This window comes from Primulina tabacum, chromosome 3 (genome assembly GCF_025594145.1).
Source record: "Primulina tabacum isolate GXHZ01 chromosome 3, ASM2559414v2, whole genome shotgun sequence".
Classification (NCBI taxonomy): domain Eukaryota; kingdom Viridiplantae; phylum Streptophyta; class Magnoliopsida; order Lamiales; family Gesneriaceae; genus Primulina; species Primulina tabacum.
Genome location: NC_134552.1, coordinates 21,748,099 through 21,768,882, shown reverse-complemented (window position 1 = coordinate 21,768,882; position 20,784 = coordinate 21,748,099). Strand labels below are relative to the sequence as shown.

The 20,784-nt window shown below is 38.2% G+C and overlaps 1 protein-coding gene across 1 annotated transcript; it reads left to right on the top strand.

Moving 5' to 3' along the window:
* The first annotated feature begins 12,034 nt into the window (after positions 1-12,034).
* Positions 12,035-13,243, top strand: LOC142538589 (uncharacterized). The gene has a single exon (XM_075643897.1). It carries the CDS (start codon positions 12,035-12,037, stop codon positions 13,241-13,243), a length of 1,209 nt encoding a protein of 402 aa, XP_075500012.1.
* The last annotated feature ends 7,541 nt before the right edge of the window (positions 13,244-20,784 follow it).

Below are 20,784 nucleotides of genomic sequence, written 5' to 3'. Positions count from 1 at the left end.
GTGTCAATTGCCGTGTTTTTTGAATTGTATGTGTCGTAGAGTGGACGTCGTTGCTTTGGGGTGTTTGTACGAATTTGGTTCGTTGTCATGGCATACTAGGATGAGTCTCGGAGTGTCGGTTCATGGTCCGTACAATCGAGTCTAGAATGATAAGCATCCCATGTATTAAAATTTCGTGAGTTTCCGATTTGCGCAGGTACACGGACCCTCTCACGGACCCTTACACGAGGTCCGTGCCTTTATATCCTTCGAAGTGTCTTTTTACCGAGTTTGCATGGACCCCCACACGGACCAGGGCACGGGGTCCGTGCCTTCCCCCTTCTGCACGACAAATTTCACCGCATCTATACGGACCCGGTGCCGGATCTGGGCACGGGGTCCGTGTCCCTTCTTCTTCCCGAGTATTCCTTTTGCGCACCTACATGGACCTATACGTAGACCTATGAACGGGGTCCGTGTACTTCATAAATTTTGAGAAATTTTATTGTGCCTTGGAGTTTCATGTCTTGGGTTAGTACGATGATTTAAATGAGGTCAAGTCCCGAGTGTTATAGAATGTCTTAAGTTATTTATTGAATTCTGTGGTGAGCACGTATACCTACGTCTAAGCTATGCAACTTAAGTATTAAAAACTCATGTTAGTATGTGCAGCAGCGGCCCCAAATGAAATCCAACGAATCCCTCAACGCCAAGTAAGTATGTTGACGTGAAAGAAAATATTTTCAAGTTTTTGAGATATGCTAAATGTCTTGTGACCAATATACGTATGGGGTTGGAAAGCGTTAAATCATGAACGGGGACCAACCCATCCCGTTAAAGCATGAACGAGTTTAGATCAGGATTGGAAATCGTTAAATCATGAACGGAGACCAATCCGCCCGTTAAAGCATGAACGTGGATCTCATGTATGTGGCAGTGGATTCATCCCTGTCAGCCCAGTACTGTGGTTTAGTCTGATCAGGCGATTTATGTTATGGGTCACTTGCTTTGAAACCTGTCTCTACGCAAAAATAATGAAGTTCATGTATGTTTATGTATGTACAAGTATGCAAGCATGTTTATGAAAGTTTTCACGTTATGACACGTCTTAGTTATGTACGTATGATCATGTTTAGTGTAAGTTCAAGTTTCAAGTATGTATGTTCTATTTTAAAGTTGCATGTGGTTTTATTACGTATTATTCGTTACTCCCAGTTTATACATGTTGAGTCTTTAGACTCACTAGACTTGATCGATGCAGGTGTGGATGATTATGAGGAGACTGGAGGTGGTGACCAAGGGGAAGGCTTGGACTGAGCAGGAGGCTAGACCCGAGGACCGCCAAGTTTTAGTTTTATGAAAATGTTCAAATACTTTTGTCAAACTTAAATTTTTAGATCCTTTGTTGCAACAAATTTGGAGATGTACAGTTTACTTTATCAAACTCTGGTTGTTCACGATTTATATAAGAAAATTTTTAATTTTTCTGCAAATTTTTGAATAGTAAAAGTATGGTACGTTACAAAAATATTATGATTTTTATGTATATTTTTCTGTGTTCCGTTTGTTGTTTCTGTCTGTTATGTATGTGCCCCAAAATTTTGCATATAATGTGATATGAGGAAGTCTGTACATCTATATTTTCTCAAACCAAAAGTTGTTTCTAGTTAGAAATTAAATCGATCTTATTTCTCTAATTTTATGTTTTGTTTTCTCTACTCAATGCTTATATTTAATATTTCATTCTCTTGAAGCTAACAAATTGTCAACAGTGTGTCATCATATGTTGTATCGAGATAAATAAATTGGATATAATTTAACTAAATATGTTAAAAAAATCGATAAATTATTAGGGTTTATAAATGTTTATATAAAAATATATTAAATAATAAGGAAAGATTTGAGAATGATTAGGAAATATTAATTTATACACAAAAAATTCTTGTGAGATAGTTATGGATCAATTTTATGAGTCAAATATTCTATTTTGTTCTTCTATAAAAAAAAATTTGAAAAATATTACTTTTTATTCTAAATATGAGCATATTTGATCGATCTCATGAATAAATATATGTGAGACTTTATCATAATTGACATTTGTTCCTTTTGTTTTTAGTAGAGTTTTTGTACCATCTGAAATTTAGACGATGTGGCCATAATCTTATGAAAAAAATAATAAACTGTATGGTTATTTTAAAATATTTTAACTTATTTCTAAAAGAGATTACACAATCTTACATATATATTTTATTTATAAAGTTTTTTTTTTTTAACTTTTTACGTGGTTTTAATTAACTTGTAAATTGGGCAAGATGTGTTATTAGGTTGGACTTATTTGAAACATATATAACTCTTATTCTAGTTTTGATAGGGTTCTGTAATAGGATTTTTGAAAAAACAATACTGCCGATTTACCTAGAATGAAGACATCAAATGTTATTATCATTCCTTTTTTTTTTTTTTTGCACTGAATAAAATAATCGTAAATCATTTTAAACGAGATTACAAAAACAGATAGTTCCTCAATGGAGAGAAATCCACCAGAAATATATAATACTCAAGATAATAATAGTGAACAATTAAAATCATAGACCGATAAATTATTTGCCAGCTTTACACAAATTAAAACAGACTTCCTCATATAACTATTCATTGATTTTATTTTGTGTCGGAAACTTATTTGTTATTTGCTTCTATTAGATTGGTTAATACCTAGTAAAATGTATATAGTTGTTAGCTTATTATCATTGTACATTTTCTATCTTATGCAAGTAATATTATCTATGGAGATTCATATGCAAAATATAATGTATCGATGACTAAAGAGATTAATGAATTGTTAAAACTCATGGTTGATGTTGCAATGCGAGGATGACGTGATAAAAATGGAGTATTTAACAAAAAACCAAAGATAAAAAATTACTTCATGCTTTAAACGAAAAACTTGGATGTGCGTGGGAAGGATCTGTCTATGATTCAAACATATGGACATGTGCTCAGTGTGTGGAGTGACGTTGATCATATTGAATTCAAAAATCTCTTGAATTCAAACATCTTAGACGAATGATACTCGCATACATTTGTTTTATTTATAAAATTAATTTTATATTTGTTTGTTTTTAGTCTTATATTTCAGTCTATTTTCTGCAACAATTACGTTTTTAATAACAAAAAATGGCATTTTTTAGGACTGGTTTGATTTTCTCAATGACACGATTTTCTATTGATTTTTTATTGTTGCATATATGCGTGAGCCCTATAAAATAAACATCATGAAATATGCATTCTAATGTGAGCTAGTAGCTCAATTGGTACCACGATTGTGCTAAGTACCTATATATCCATGTGGTCTTAGGTTCGATCCTGGGAAGGCACAAGCTTCAGTGCATGGGCTGAAGAGTTCTATGAGTAACCCGTACGACGCCTATGAAAAGCCCGTGAGGGAAAGAGTTCCATAGATGGGCCAAGGCCCATAGAGCAGGGCCCAAGACCGGGATAGCCTTGCGTCAATCGGGGCAGTGGGCCGTATGGGCGGTCCACTGGACCTGTAATGGGTCGTTACAATAAAAGCGCTGCAATGTTTCGGGATTTAATTCATGGATATATGTAAATAAAGGAGCCATTTTTGTATTTTGATTGAAATTTTATATTGTGGTTTTATTTTTGAGCACTATTTAAATAGTTTTATGTGCTCATTAGTTATGATAATATTCACGTATTCATGGACAAAAGAAATCACTGATGGTAAATTAATCAAATTTTGATTGTTAAAATTTGTAGATTGAAGTTTTGACATATATATGGTAAACTCGAGGAATGGTAAATCTAACTCATTTTGAACCGATGCTCATTTTGATCCAAGAATTACAGCATTATTATTATTATTATATATTACATTAATTACTTTTTTTTAGCTTAAAAATTTTTGCACTGAAAATTCACATTTTTGGTTTCTATAAACTAAACGAATTTATTGCTAATTATATTGGTATATTATATTATTTATGGAATTAAATACAATATATTCTCTTCTTACACTAATATATATATCATTTATTGAAACTGAAGTGACCCGTTCCAGAATCACCTACTAATCAAGAGCTAAGCATGCAATTAACCTAAATAACAATAATAAGAGATAATTGCGGAAACAATCAATAAACAATTGTTATACACCCTAATCAAAGTCCAGAATAACTAAAACCAAAATATACGGCACAACCATATCGAATCAAAACTGTACTGATAAACTAAATCAATCGACTACTCAACGTCCTCCTGAGCCATCCAACCTGAGATCTGACCCGTGGGAATGGGGTGTTCAAGATAAACAAAACCGACATGCACATGCTATGATATGATACGTACCAGGGTAGTCAAGAAACGGGAATCACAAAAGATCTCAACATGCTCAGTCTAGAGGCGCCAAGTGGATAGTGCCGTGCGGTACTCCTCTGTGTCACTACATCCACTTCAAAATCAGACGTGGACCTGAAATGTCCCGGATCACCGAAGCCCTCTCGACCCGTCGGCCATTATGTACTCTCGGTGTCCATGCATCCACAAGATAGGGATGAGCGGCCCCACAAGATATAGCTTATCTAGCAAAAGATACAACTCAACAGTAAAGGCTATTTCGAAGGAGATACAGCTCAACATGAAATGCAACATGCATCATAAAATATGACATAATAGCATGCATCATATGACATATATCAATGCAGCAAATAATTATGCAACACATATAAGAATGTATACTCGACCAGGATAACTCGGATAGTACTTTCGTCCCTCTAACACTGCAATCCTAATCCACAGGAAAAACAAGAACAACCAGGTCTAGTCCAAGCCTATACATCATGTGAAAACTATCACTAAAACGTATCTACCAGACTTAACTAGAGTATCTGATACTCCTGAAATAATAATGATAAAATTCAAAACTTTCGTCCGTCGTCATCCTGTTGATGACGACGCTCTAAGTTTAACCCGTCCAAGTTCGAACAGTTCGTCCCCCGACATGATATTAGTTCCCTAGCTGCCCTGTTTGGATTAATCTTTTCAGTTATGTCCGGACTGCTCTGTCTTGTCCGGACTGCTCTGCTCTGACCTGCCCAGATTGCTCACCTCTGTCCGGACTGCTCTCTAAGATGGCTAGAACACACAATACCCACTTCACAGTGAGAAATCCTATGGTCTGTTTATAGACCTCAGCTCGGGACTCCCGAGCCCTTTCATGCATGGATGTGTCAACCCAATGCCATGCACTTCGACACATGTCCGGACACCTCTCACTCGGCCATATTCACAAATACACATGTCCCGACTTGTGACACGTTACTGGACACCTCAGCTCACTATCCCGACCTCCATCTTCGCTCCCTAACTAACATACCAGTTCGGACAAGATTGATTCCCTAGCACCAGTTCGGACTTATTCCCTAGCACAAGTTTATACATATTCCCTAGAACCAGTTCGGCTCAGCACTTCTGCTCAGCCATGTCTGTTTAGCCACTACCTAGGATGCCATGACTTCTGAAATCAGGTATAGCTTCTGAAATAAGCTATGGCGGTTCCAATGTCAATTAACACATGATTTACTTAATGAAAGACACTTAATCATGTTTAGTTAACTTAGTAGAATTCGGTCTACTACAGAAAATTTGACATATATGGTCAACCTAATGCAAATTATTAGCCAAGAATTGCTTCATTATTGCTAAATGTAGCATTAATTATATTGGTATATTATTTTATTTACGGAATTAAATACAATATAATTCATTGTTTGATAAACATAAAAAATTATACATTAGTTAAATATTTTATAATATAAATTTATAGTTTTTGTTTTATTAAATATTTAAATATTATATGTTTTATAATAAATTGTATAAAATATAAGTTGTTGTGTAATTATAAATTTTTATGATTTTTACAGGTTCGATAGAACAAGAATAACCTTGCCGTTTCAAATGAGATTAAGATGATTCTTGGATCTGTAGAAAGTTGATGTTAATATCTACAATATTGGTGGCAAGCATGAGATAAAAATTGTAACGCCCCGAAAATTCGAAGGTCCACGCGAACCACATGCATGCAATTATTAAATTCCTTGTGTAGTTCAATTAATTGTTTTAATTACATAAATTAATTATGTTGTGCATCTTGACATGTTTAAAATATACTTTTCTACTATGGTTGCATTAAAATATATTTTTAAAGGTTATTCGAGTTGCGATCGAGGAACGAAGACCGATGGCTGAAAATTAGAAAATGTTTTTATTGAATTGTTTTTAATTATTTAAATTAAGGGTGATGCTTTTTTTTTATTTTTGAAAATATGGGGTTTTGAGGTGATTTTATACGCCGGGGCGTAATTTTTATCGGTGTTGGATTTTCGACAAAATACGAACTTTTTGACAACCCGGCTAATAAATTCACAAACTTTATTAAACAAAATTATTTATATATTTTAATTAATCACTAATGGCCTAAGTAGGCTTAATTAAGTCATTAATGGTCATAAGCCTTATTAGTAGATTAAATAAGCATATAATATGTAAATTATACCCCAAACCAAATCACAAACCCTTCCCCACTCTCATAAACTCACGGCCCCCTTCCCCAATAAATACCAACCCCTTTGTTCTCCAAGTACACGGCACACACACCATCAAAATTTGGGGAAAAGCATCAGGGTTCTTCAAGGAAATTCAAGCCATTGTCTTCGTGCCATCGTTCTTCGATTCATCAACGTTTATTCGTGTGTTAAACACACAAAGGAACGTCATATTCTTCCTTTACTCATTATCACACCATATTATGTAATTGTTTATGAATTTGCATGAAAACAAGTCATACAACCTTTTATTTTCGTAGCCATGCATACATGTGTTCTAAATTCTTGCGTTTTGGTTCCAAAAATATGTTTTTATGTGTTAGAAGGGGCTGCCATGATTAGGACATGATCAGGGATAGTTTTACATGAAATATAGAGTCTTAGAACACAACCAAACGTTGCAAATCAGGAAAAACGAAGCTGGAACCATAAATCTGTCAAGGGTATGTAAGGCACTGTTTTGAGTACTTGGTTGCTTGGCTTGTGTTCGGTTGAACCAGAGCTGGGCTAGAGTCACGTGAGGGGTCAAGGGAAGAGTCCTATCCATGCTAGGACTCAAGTCAAGAGGGATGGGGAGGAGTCCTAGAAAGCTACGACTCCCACCCGAGACAAGGCAGGTAGCATGCGCAGGTATGCAGCTGGTGCAGGGAAGAAGTGGCTCGGCCAGGGGCTTTGGGGCTGGGTTAGGTTAGGTCCTTAGGGTCCTAAGAAGGTTCAAAAGGGGCTGGTTCATGGTCTGGGTCGGTTGGATTGGTCCTAGCAACAGAAACAAGAGTCCATGTTCATGTGGGAGTCTCGGCCATGAGAAATGCTGCTGGTGTAGCTTCGGTTTCATGGTCTGGGGTCGAGTCCTCCAGGGGGTCTGGGTTGAGGTTGGCTCAGAAGGTTTTGAGCTTGGCTCGTGGAAAAACGATTATGGTTCAAAGGTTCCTAGGTGGGTTTCTCGGCTGGTTATTGCAGCTCTAGTAGGGCTTCGGTTTGGGAGTTAATGTGAAGACCATGCACTATGGAAGTGCACCAATTGTGGAGGAACTCATACAGCCAAAATCACTCCATTTCAGCATAAATCTCGAGTGAGCACCTTGAACCAAAAAGTGGCCACATTCATCCGGGAGAGGTTAGTGCAATCACCTATTGATTAAGCCATCAGCGTCATTCGTGGAGCCATCAACGCAGCGTCATTCGTGGAGCGACTTCAGAGCTTACCTTGTAGCAGATTATTCGTGCCTATAAAAAGGAAGGCTCCTCATTCGAAACTTGCACATCCAAATTCTCGAAATCCTCTCTAGCAGCACCGTATTCTCGAAGCTCTTCGCCCTCTAGTAACAAAGCTCTGCCGCAATCTCACCGTTCACGTTTACGTTTCCTTGAGCAGTCAGAATACTGTAAGTGGGCTTTTGCTATATATCTTTCTCTGTAAGTGGGTTCTTGATACTATTTTATTTGGCACACTTATTTCTTTTTAAGTGGGCATAATATGTTTCGAAAATAAATTAAACATGACTTCGAAAATTCGGTCGGCGTGATATATTCATTTCCATTTGGTATTGAAATCCCTTGAATTGTTCTTTGTTCGATATCAGTTAAATATGTGAAAGCATGTTTGAATTTTTTTTGAAATGCACTGTAATGACTCGATTAAAAAATGGTAAAGGAAATTCCGAACTTTGATATACTTTGTTTAGGCCCTGATGCGGTAGGTTATAATAACCGTTCCTTTGGCCTCGCCCCTTAGAGGAGTAACATATAGGGGACTGATCAGTAAAAAACCGTAGAAAATGAGATGATTTTCAGTTCTATATTCGTATTTGTGTTAGTATTTGATTCAACATGCTTAATATTGAAATTTTGATAATTTATTCATATGTATATCCTCGATAATGGTCATGCGCGATCGGCCCGCATTTACTGAGTATTTCTCCAAAATACTCACCCCTTACTTTCCCACCCAGATAAGAATGAGAATCAAATTGAGGATGAGGAGCAAGACTACTTTTGGGGATGGTGATGAAGCAGTCTAATTCGGGACCCGTCGATTATTCTGTCTTATGATTTCAGTATCGTGTATTTACGCTTCCGCATGTTTCTATTTCTTTTGAGTTGTAAAGACAGTGAACTTTTGGGAAATTTATGATAATAAACTGGTTTCGGTTTATGATGTACTACGAGGCTAGTTGTTTTTCGATCGTGTGGTTGTTAAACAACGCCGGTGTCATAACCCGGTCTCGGGGCGTGACATTTAAGTGGTATCAAATGTGAAGACCATGCACTATGGAAGTGCACCAATTGTGGAGGAACTCGTACAACCAAAATCACTCCATTTCAGCATAAATCTCGAGTGAGCACCTTGAACCAAAAAGTGGCCACATTCATCCGGGAGAGGTTAGTGCAATCACCCATTGATTAAGCCATCAGCGTCATTCGTGGAGCCATCAACGCAGCGTCATTCGTGGAGCGACTTCAGAGCTTACCTTATAGCAGATTATTCGTGCCTATAAAAAGGAAGGCTCCTCATTCGAAACTTGCACATCCAAATTCTCGAAATCCTCTCTAGCAGCACCGTATTCTCGAAGCTCTTCGCCCTCTAGTAACAAAGCTCTGCCGCAATCTCACCGTTCACGTTTACGTTTCCTTGAGCAGTCAGAATACTGTAAGTGGGCTTTTGCTATATATCTTTCTTTGTAAGTGGGTTCTTGATACTATTTTATTTGGCACAATTATTTCTTTTTAAGTGGGCATAATATGTTTCGAAAATAAATTAAACATGACTTTGAAAATTCGGTCGGCGTGATATATTCATTTCCATTTGGTATTGAAATCCATTGAATTGTTCTTTGTTCGATATCAGTTAAATATGTGAAAGCATGTTTGAATTTTTTTTGAAATGCACTGTAATGACTCGATTTAGAAATGGTAAAGGAAATTCCGAACTTTGATATACTTTGTTTAGGCCCTGATGCGGTGGGTTATAATAACCGTTCCTTTGGCCTCGCCCCTTAGAGGAGTAACATATAGGGGACTGATCAGTAAAAAACCATAGAAAATGAGATGATTTTCAGTGCTATATTCGTATTTGTGTTAGTATTTGATTCAACATGCTTAATATTGAAATTTTGATAATTTATTCATATGTATATCCTCGATAATGGTCATGCGCGATCGGCCCTCATTTACTGAGTATTTCTCCAAAATACTCACCCCTTACTTTCCCACCCAGATAAGAATGAGAATCAAATTGAGGATGAGGAGCAAGACTACTTTTGGGGATGGTGATGAAGCAGTCTAATTCGGGACCCGTCGATTATTCTGTCTTATGATTTCAGTATCGTGTATTTACGCTTCCACATGTTTCTATTTCTTTTGAGTTGTAAAGACAGTGAACTTTTGGGAAATTTATGATAATAAATTGGTTTCGGTTTATGATGTACTACGAGGCTAGTTGTTTTTAGATCTTGTGATTGTTAAACAACGCCGGTGTCATAACCCGATCTCGGGGCGTGACATTTAAGTGGTATCAGAGCAGCCAGGTTCATAATCCGGTTGGGGAAGGAAACTGTCAAAAAAAAAAAAAAAATTCGGCGGAATTTTATAATTTGGCCAATGCTATCCCCTCCGAAACGGCCCAACGATCAAGACTCCCGACCCTAATCGGGAGCTACAGCGCGAAATCGCGAAATTCCTTCGTTTAGGCCTCCGAAACCTCGATTTTTGCCGTTTTATGAAAGTTTTGTAACTCCTATAACTTTTCGTAGGAAACTCCGAATTCGATTCCGTCAACTGTTCTGGAATTCTCTCGGCATGTGCTTCGAATCCATATGTCTATCCCGAAACTTTCCATTTTTGGAAATTTCGAAAAGTTTTATTTATTTTCCTTTATTTGACTCTATATGACTCTAATATTTTATTCTGGTCTATTTTTGATATTCTGAGCATTTCTCTTTTTCCAGGAAATGGCTCGCATACGTTTAACTGCCCGTAAGAGTGTAGCTTCGATTACTCATAGAGAGACGTTCCAGCTAGACAGTCCCCGACCTCGCCCGCGCGCTCAGTCTCCTATACGTTTAGATGATTTGGCTCTAGCACGCCACGATAGGACGGTTAGGAGGCTGAGAGCTAGCAATCTGGAGAGGAGGAAGCAAGTGGAGGATCTGACTACCAAGCTATTGGCAGCAGAAAAGAGGATCGATCAGGTATATGAGATGTTCCAACTCGTTAATGAAGATAACGGCGAACTGCGAGAGTCATTACAACTGACGAGGGGCCAAACCAAACAAGCTATGGATGAATTGGACCGACGTACCGTAGAATTGGCTGAAGCTCGTCACGCACGGGTAAGAGATAAGGAGAGAATGGAAGAGTCCTGGAAGGTGGTCATGCAATTGTCAGAAAATAACCAAAGGCTATCAAAGAAGATAGACGAAAGGAAGGCAAGAGAAAAGGCACTCATCCAGAAGGATCAAGCAAACTGTGCGCGTGCAAAGAATGAGTTGGACAACGCGATAGGGAAGATTCTGACTCATAGGGAACAGATTGCTGAATTAGAATCGGAGAATCAAGACCTGCAGATGCAGCTGGCAGAGTTTTTAGACCCGGATGTGCCGGAGGAAGATTCCGAGGAGGAAGAAGCCCCACCTGACGTAGCCGTAGGGAATGGAGAGATAGCAGATTAGAATATTTTAGTGAACCATTTTTAGTTTATTTTCGTTGTTGCTATTCCAGTAAATCCCCATTCAGTTGTTTATGTTTATTTGAGAAATCAATAAAAGTTGTTATTTCGATTACTTGTTGGCGTCAATTTATTTTCGCACAAATTATTCAATGAATTCTATCAGTTTCCGCAACAAATATCTTAGAAACTTGTACGCTTGTAGGAGATGGCCGGAAGACCTCCCCGAAACAATCGCAACCCGCGATACGCAAACGTTAACAACCGCAACAACAATGAGGAAGATCCGAATGCTGACGGCAATCCACCTCCCAGAGTGGGCCTGAGCAGAGTAGATTTAATGGCTATAGCCACCATAGTGGCAACAACTATCCAGGGTTTGGGAAACCCCAATGGTAACTGTAATCAGCAGCCACAACCACCACCGGCACATAATGGGATCAAGTATCATTATGAGTCCCTTCGTAAGAACCATTGCCCAGTGTTCAAGGGAGACGCCGACCCTGAGAGTAGCCAGAGTTGGTTGAAAAGCGTGGAAACCCAACTGCGACTGCTAGAGATACCTGAGGCACTTAAGGTAGAGGTGATAGTGCCATTCCTAGAGGATAAGGCAAGCAAGTGGTGGGAAACCGTCTCACCTACCCTGACAGCCGCCGGAGCAATCACTTGGCAACAATTCAGAGATGTCTTTCTCAAATAGTATTTCTCAGCAGAAGTCAGACTTCAGAAACTGAGCGAGTTTGAGAACTTCTCGCAAACTCTAGACATGTCAGTGGTAGATTACACCTCCCAATTCAATGACCTTGGAACTTATGCCCCGAAAATCATGGCAGATGAAGTTCTAAAGATGCACAGATACAAGAAGGGTTTGATCAGCCGTATCCAGTCATCCTTAGCAGTTTACCAACCTAGAAGCTTTGCTGATTTAATGGGAGCAGCGATAAGAGCTGAGACGGATATCAAGCATCGGGAGAACGAGAACAAGAATAAGCGACCTCTTACTGGACAGTCATGTCAAGGGAAGCCACCATTCAAGAGATCGAATCAGTCCAGTGGACCCTTCAAAGGTGCTTCGTCCCACCCAACTTACCAAGAACCAAAGATGTGCCCCAAATGTAATAATCGTCATTCTGGAGAATGCCACCGACAGACGGGAGCATGTTTCAATTGTGGGAAATTAGGGCATCGAATTGCTAACTGCCCCGAGCCATTGAAGAGAAGTACCAAGCCTAATGCTGATGCTAACCTCAACAAGCCAAGGGAGAATAAGCCCAACGCTCGTGTGTTTGCAATAACCCAAGAAGAAGCAGATGATGCAAACGATGTCGTGGCAGGTACCATTTTTGTCAATGAAATGCCATCTTATGTGTTATTTGATAGTGGTGCTACTCATTCATTTATATCTAAGAGGTTCACTAAGAAACTAGGGCTTACGCCTGAATTACTAGTTGAGCCATTTAGAGTAGCGACTCCTACTAGTAAGACAGTCGAAACATATAGAGTGCACCGAAAGTGTAAAATCTGTATCAATGAGCACCTATTCCAAGCAGAATTGATACAACTGAACATGGTGGAGTTCGATATCATCTTAGGAATGGATTGGTTAGCAAGAAACAATGCGATGGTAGACTGCAAGGGAAAGAGTGTTAGGCTCCGAACCCCGAACCAAAAAGAGGTCGTGTATCATGGCAAATCCAAGGAACGGAAGTCACTTCTTTCCGCATCCCAAGCATGGAAAGCCATGAAATCTGGAGCAGATATCTATCTAGCAATGGTTAACGCAGTAAAGGAAGAAATTGAACTTAAACCGGGGGACATCCCTATCGTGCGAGATTTCCCAGACGTCTTTCCAGAGGAACTACCAGGGACAGTCCCGGATCGAGAAATTGAGTTCGAAATCAATTTAGTGCCCGAAGCGGCACCCATCTCCAAGGCACCGTACAGAATGGCACACCAGCTGAACTTAAGGAGCTAAAGGAACAACTTCAAGAATTGCTAGACAAAAAGCAGATTCGACCAAGTGCGTCTCCATGGGGAGCTCCAGTACTTTTTGTCAAGAAGAAAGATGGGAGCATGAGACTGTGCATTGACTATAGGGAATTGAATAAGATCACTATCAAGAACAAATACCCTCTTCCAAGGATAGATGACCTGTTTGATCAGCTTAAGCGAGCCACAGTATTTTCCAAATTGGATTTGAGAACGGGCTACCACCAATTGAAGGTCAGGGCTGAAGTCATCCCAAAGACGGCCTTTCGGACAAGGTATGGACACTACGAATTCACGGTGATGCCTTTTGGTCTGACAAACGCACCAGCAGCCTTTATGGACCTAATGGACAGAGTATTCAAGCCGTTCCTGGATCGGTTCATAGTGGTATTCATTGATGACATCCTTGTCTACTCTCCTAGCAAAGAAGATCACGAAGAGCATCTCCGCCTCACTCTACAAACCTTAAGGGAGAAAGAACTCTATGCCAAGTTCAAGAAATGCGAATTCTGGCTAAACAGTGTATCCTTTTTAGGGCATGTGATATCAGAAGCAGGAGTATCAGTGGATCCAAAGAAAGTGGAGTCAATTCTAGATTGGTCGAAACCGAGAAACGCCACAGACATTAGAAGCTTTCTTGGATTGGCAGGCTATTACAGGAAATTCGTTGAAGGATTCTCTTCCATAGCCGTACCATTAACAAGGCTTACTCAAAAGAATTCTAAATTCATTTGGGATGACAACTGCGAGAAAAGTTTTCAGACATTGAAAGAAAAGCTCGCGTCTACACCAGTGTTAGTCTTGCCCACTGAAGATAAGGATTTCACCATCTACAGTGACGCATCGAAGGAAGGGTTGGGATGTGTACTAATGCAAGAAAGAAGAGTGATTGCCTATGCATCAAGGCAGTTGAAGCCGCATGAACGAAATTATCCCACTCACGACCTCGAACTGGCAGCAGTCGTCTTTGCTTTGAAGATATGGAGACATTATCTCTATGGCTCCAAGTGCGAAATCTTCACGGACCACCAGAGCCTCAAATACTTGTTCACCCAAAAGGAATTAAATATGAGACAAAGGCGATGGATTGAGCTGTTGAAGGATTATGACTTGACCATAAGCTACCATCCAGGTAAGGCAAACAAAGTAGCTGATGCTTTGAGTCGGAGGAATATGAGTAAGGTTACCTTAGCTGCACTCTCCGCTCAACCATGTCTGCGAGAAATCGTCAAGTTGAACCAGGATCGAGACCCAGTTCTAGTAAAACTTAAGGAACAAGCTAAGGAAGCAAAGTCTCAAGATACTCAGATCGACGACAAAGGAGTCCTTTGGATGAAAGGACGATTGTGTGTACCAGACATAGATAACCTTCGACAAGAAGTAATGTCAGAAGCACATAAGTCGAAATTTTCAGTCCATCCTGGCAGTACCAAGATGTACAGAGACTTAAAGAAGAATTTCTGGTGGAGTGGAATGAAAAAGGATGTTGCGATATTTGTTTCCAAATGTCTTGTGTGCCAACAGGTCAAAGCAGAGCACCAAAGACCTGGAGGACTTCTTCAACCTCGAGAAATTCCAGAATGGAAATGGGAACATATCTCCATGGACTTTGTGGTTGGGTTACCAAAGTCTAGACAAAGCCATGATGGCATCTGGGTAATCGTAGATAGACTCACAAAATCTGCGCATTTCTTACCAGTCCGCATGAACTATAATTTGGACAAGCTAGCCACATTGTACATGAATAACATCGTACGATTACATGGGGTTCCAGCCAGCATCTTGTCAGACAGAGACCCGAGGTTTGTATCTCATTTTTGGAAGAGTTTTCAACAAGCCATGGGAACTAAGGTCACCCTCAGTACGGCCTACCACCCTCAGACCGATGGTCAAACAGAGAGGACAATTCAAACTTTAGAAGACATGCTGAGAGCGTGTGCCCTAGACTTTAGCGGTAATTGGAGTGAACATTTGCCTTTGATTGAGTTTGCTTACAATAACAGTTTTCACAGCAGCATCGGAATGGCGCCGTATGAAGCTCTGTATGGGCGAAAATGCCGGTCACCACTATATTGGGATGAAGTAGGAGAAAAGGCCATCACTGGACCCGAATTGATCCAAGAAACAGTTGATAAAATCACTATAATCAAGGAGAGACTTAAAGTGGCACAAGACCGACAGAAAAGTTGGGCTAATTTGAAAAGAAGACCAGTGGAATTCATAGCGGGAGATAAAGCATACTTGAAAGTATCACCAATGAAAGGTGTGGTTCGATTCAACAAACCCGGGAAACTGAACCCTAGATATGTTGGACCTTTTGAAATTCTAGGGAAAGTGGTTACACTTGCATACAGATTGGATCTCCCACCGAGTATGTCTAGAATCCATAATGTTTTCCATGTGTCACAACTAAGAAGATATGTTTCGGATCCAAGCCACATCCTCGAAGCTGAACCACTCCTAATCGAGGGAGACTTGAATGAAGGCCTTACTTATAAGGAAGTCCCGATCAGAATTGTGGATGCCAAAGACCAAGTGCTAAGACGACGAACGATTCCATACGTCAAAGTACAATGGTCCAATCACAACGAAAGAGAAGCCACAGGGGAACTCGAAGAGAAAATGAGAAACCATTACCCTTACCTTTTCGAAGGACAAGATAATCCAAGTTTCGAGGATGAAACTTACATTAAGGAGGGGAGAATGTGAAGACCATGCACTATGGAAGTGCACCAATTGTGGAGGAACTCATACAGCCAAAATCACTCCATTTCAGCATAAATCTCGAGTGAGCACCTTGAACCAAAAAGTGGCCACATTCATCCGGGAGAGGTTAGTGCAATCACCCATTGATTAAGCCATCAGCGTCATTCGTGGAGCCATCAACGCAGCATCATTCGTGGAGAGACTTCAGAGCTTACCTTGTAGCAGATTATTCGTGCCTATAAAAAGGAAGGCTCCTCATTCGAAACTTGCACATCCAAATTCTCGAAATCCTCTCTAGCAGCACCGTATTCTCGAAGCTCTTCGCCCTCTAGTAACAAAGCTCTGCCGCAATCTCACCGTTCACGTTTAGGTTTCCTTGAGCAGTCAGAATACTGTAAGTGGGCTTTTGCTATATATCTTTCTTTGTAAGTGGGTTCTTGATACTATTTTATTTGGCACACTTATTTTTTTTTAAGTGGGCATAATATGTTTCGAAAATAAATTAAACATGACTTTGAAAATTCGGTCGGCGTGATATATTCATTTCCATTTGGTATTGAAATCCCTTGAATTGTTCTTTGTTCGATATCAGTTAAATATGTGAAAGCATGTTTGAATTTTTTTTGAAATGCACTGTAATGACTCGATTTAGAAATGGTAAAGGAAATTCCGAACTTTGATATACTTTGTTTAGGCCCTGATGCGGTGGGTTATAATAACCGTTCCTTTGGCCTCGCCCCTTAGAGGAGTAACATATAGGGGACTGATCAGTAAAAAACCGTAGAAAATGAGATGATTTTCAGTGCTATATTCGTATTTGTGTTAGTATTTGATTCAACATGCTTAATATTGAAATTTTGATAATTTATTCATATGTATATCCTCGATAATGGTCATGCGCGATCGGCCCCCATTTACTAAGTATTTCTCCAAAATACTCACCCCTTACTTTCCCACCCAGATAAGAATTAGAATCAAATTGAGGATGAGGAGCAAGACTACTTTTGGGGATGGTGATGAAGCAGTCTAATTCGGGACCCGTCGATTATTCTGTCTTATGATTTCAGTATCGTGTATTTACGCTTCCGCATGTTTCTATTTCTTTTGAGTTGTAAAGACAGTGAACTTTTGGGAAATTTATGATAATAAACTGGTTTCGGTTTATGATGTACTACGAGGCTAGTTGTTTTTCGATCGTGTGGTTGTTAAACAACGCCGGTGTCATAACCCGGTCTCGGGGCGTGACATTTAAGTGGTATCAAATGTGAAGACCATGCACTATGGAAGTGGACCAATTGTGGAGGAACTCATACAGCCAAAAGCACTCCATTTCATCATAAATCTCGAGTGAGCACCTTGAACCAAAAAGTGGCCACATTCATCCGGGAGAGGTTAGTGCAATCACCCATTGATTAAGCCATCAGCGTCATTCGTGGAGCCATCAATGCAGCGTCATTCGTGGAGCGACTTCAGAGCTTACCTTGTAGCAGATTATTCGTGCCTATAAAAAGGAAGGCTCCTCATTCGAAACTTGCACATCCAAATTCTCGAAATCCTCTCTAGCAGCACCGTATTCTCGAAGCTCTTCGCCCTTTAGTAACAAAGCTCTGCCGCAATCTCACTGTTCACGTTTACGTTTCCTTGAGCAGTCAGAATACTGTAAGTGGGCTTTTGCTATATATCTTTCTTTGTAAGTGGGTTCTTGATACTATTTTATTTGGCACAATTATTTCTTTTTAAGTGGGCATAATATGCTTCAAAAATAAATTAAACATGACTTTGAAAATTCGGTCGGCGTGATATATTCATTTCCATTTGGTATTGAAATCCCTTGAATTGTTCTTTGTTCGATATCAGTTAAATATGTGAAAGCATGTTTGAATTTTTTTTGAAATGCACTGTAATGACTCGATTTAGAAATGGTAAAGGAAATTCCGAACTTTGATATACTTTGTGTAGGCCCTGATGCGGTGGGTTATAATAACCGTTCCTTTGGCCTCGCCCCTTAGAGGAGTAACATATAGGGGACTGATCAGTAAAAAACCGTAGAAAATGAGATGATTTTCAGTACTATATTCGTATTTGTGTTAGTATTTGATTCAACATGCTTAATATTGAAATTTTGATAATTTATTCATATGTATATCCTCGATAATGGTCATGCGCGATCGGCCCCCATTTACTGAGTATTTCTCCAAAATACTCACCCCTTACTTTCCCACCCAGATAAGAATGAGAATCAAATTGAGGATGAGGAGCAAGACTACTTTTGGGGATGGTGATGAAGCAGTCTAATTCGGGACCCGTCGATTATTCTGTCTTATGATTTCAGTATCGTGTATTTACGCTTCCGCATGTTTCTATTTCTTTTGAGTTGTAAAGACAGTGAACTTTTGGGAAATTTATGATAATAAACTGGTTTCGGTTTATGATGTACTACGAGGCTAGTTGTTTTTCGATCGTGTGATTGTTAAACAACGCCGGTGTCATAACCCGGTCTCGGGGCGTGACAGTTAAGGGCAGGTCCTATGGGTTTTAATGGTCCAGGAGGGTGCCTAGATAGGTTGGCTTGGGTTTGGCTTGAGGTGGCTCGGGCGTGGCTCGAGTATTTTAGGAGATGGCTCGGTGTGTTTGAATATGTGTCAAAAACGAAAATTTAAGACGAGTGTGGTTCATGGCTCACAAGGGTAGAATAAATAATAAGAATGCTATTTTTAAAGTTTGGGATCAAAATAATGAGTTTTGGATTTATCCGAGATTTAATTGCCGCATGGAATTTTAATTAAATAATTAATTGAAACGCCAAGATTTAGGCTTTATAAAATTATGGAAAATTATATTTAAGCTCAAATAATTATTAAAAGTCTAAGTTTCTAATTTGGGAATTTTATATTAAGTTTTGGTTTAATTCATGATTAAAACGCAGTAATATGTTATATTTAGAGAAAAAATTAAAAGTACTCGATTTAATCTAAATAAAAATATGAGAAAAATCATGAAGCTTAAATAATTATTTGGGACATTTTAGAGTCAATGGAATTAAGAAAGATTAAAAAACGTGGAATTTTACTTATAGGGGTAAAACATTAATTTATACCCGAAAATTAGTAAACGTCATGACAGTATCCTAAATGTTGTTTTACATGCTAATATGATTATTTCAAATGTTTATGAATTTTTATGATCTTGATTTTAAAACGTTTATGTCATTTTATGATTTTTATATGTTAAAACATTTATTTTAAATGTTTACGGATTTTTAATATGTTAAAATGTTTATTTTAAAATTTTTATGGATGTTTATGAATTTTTATATGTTAAATCATGATTTTTAAATGTTCATGGATTTTATGATTTAATCTTGACATTTAAAAGACATGTTGTATGCTTGGTTTAAAAGAAAAACGATATTATATGCATGTTTTTGTTAAGTGATGATAATACGAAATGTTGAAGGACATGAAGGCATTGTGACTAAATACGATGATATGTTGGAGATCTCGTGAGGGTTATGGTCCTAGTGGGAGCCCGACAATCGTATTTCCATTGATACGAATATGAATACGTTAATAGGTTAATACGTTGGCTAAGGCTCAGTTGACCGGTGAGAGTGTTGCTGATGTCCCCGTCGCCCAGTACTGTGGTTTTATAGATGGATCCATCTCCAATACGAATATGAATACGAGTCACAATCACGATCCGAATTCAACAAAAACGAATATGAATATGAATACGAATATGTTGATATGGATATGGATGTGGATATAGATATGAATATGAATACGAATACGATGAATATGAATATTTAAATGTTGATATGAAATGTTTTGAAAACGTTTATGAAAATTGTTTATGAAAATGTTTATGAAAACGATTATGAAAATATTTTTGTTTAAAGTTTATGCATCATTATGAAAATGTTTTTATTTAAAGTTTATGCATCATGAAAATGTTTACGAAAATGTTCATGTTTTGAGTTTACGTATCTTCATGAAAACGATATTTTAAGTACAAGTATTTTTACTGTTGTATGTGATTTGTATATGTATTACTTGTTATCAAGATTATGGTGTGTTGAGTCTTTAGACTCACTAGATGTGATTGATGCAGGTGATTATGATAATAATGTTAATGGAGGTCTTGATAGTTGATCTGACTAGACTGAAGGTGCACATAACCCGAGGACCGACGCTATTTTTCCTTACTATTTTATGATTATGATTTACGTTAAGAATATTTTTACGAAGATTTATTTATGAGTAGTTTTTGAGAAGTTATAATATGAGATATACTTTTCAAATAATGTTTTTAGGTTGGTAAAACGTTTGACGATTTATGCTTTAAAATAATTCTTTTGAATTTTTAAATGTCAGTTGGTTGTGTTATTTTAAAATGGCGTCAATAATACTTTAATTATTTTATGCAAGTGTTCGGCCGATGCTATTAAGGGTTTAAAAAAAATAAAAATTTCTAGAACGTTTTAAGAAAACGAATAACAGAAGTTTTAAAAATCCTCTCACAATTGGGATCAAATTTAGCAACAAACAAAGTTACCAAAGGAGTGACATTTTTACCATGCTCTAGCATTTTGACCATATCTCTCAAATTATTTGGTTAAATGATAAAAAACAAATACCACAATTCAAACAACTCAATTATCTACATGTTTTGTTTTATGCGAAAAAGAAAATTTGGATGGAAAGATTTTCAAAAGTGATGTGTATGATGACATAATTTCTTGGAATACCAATGAAGACTTATGTGTAAAAAAATAATATTTTATTTGTGATTGTCTCCCCAAAGATGGCTATAAATAGGGAT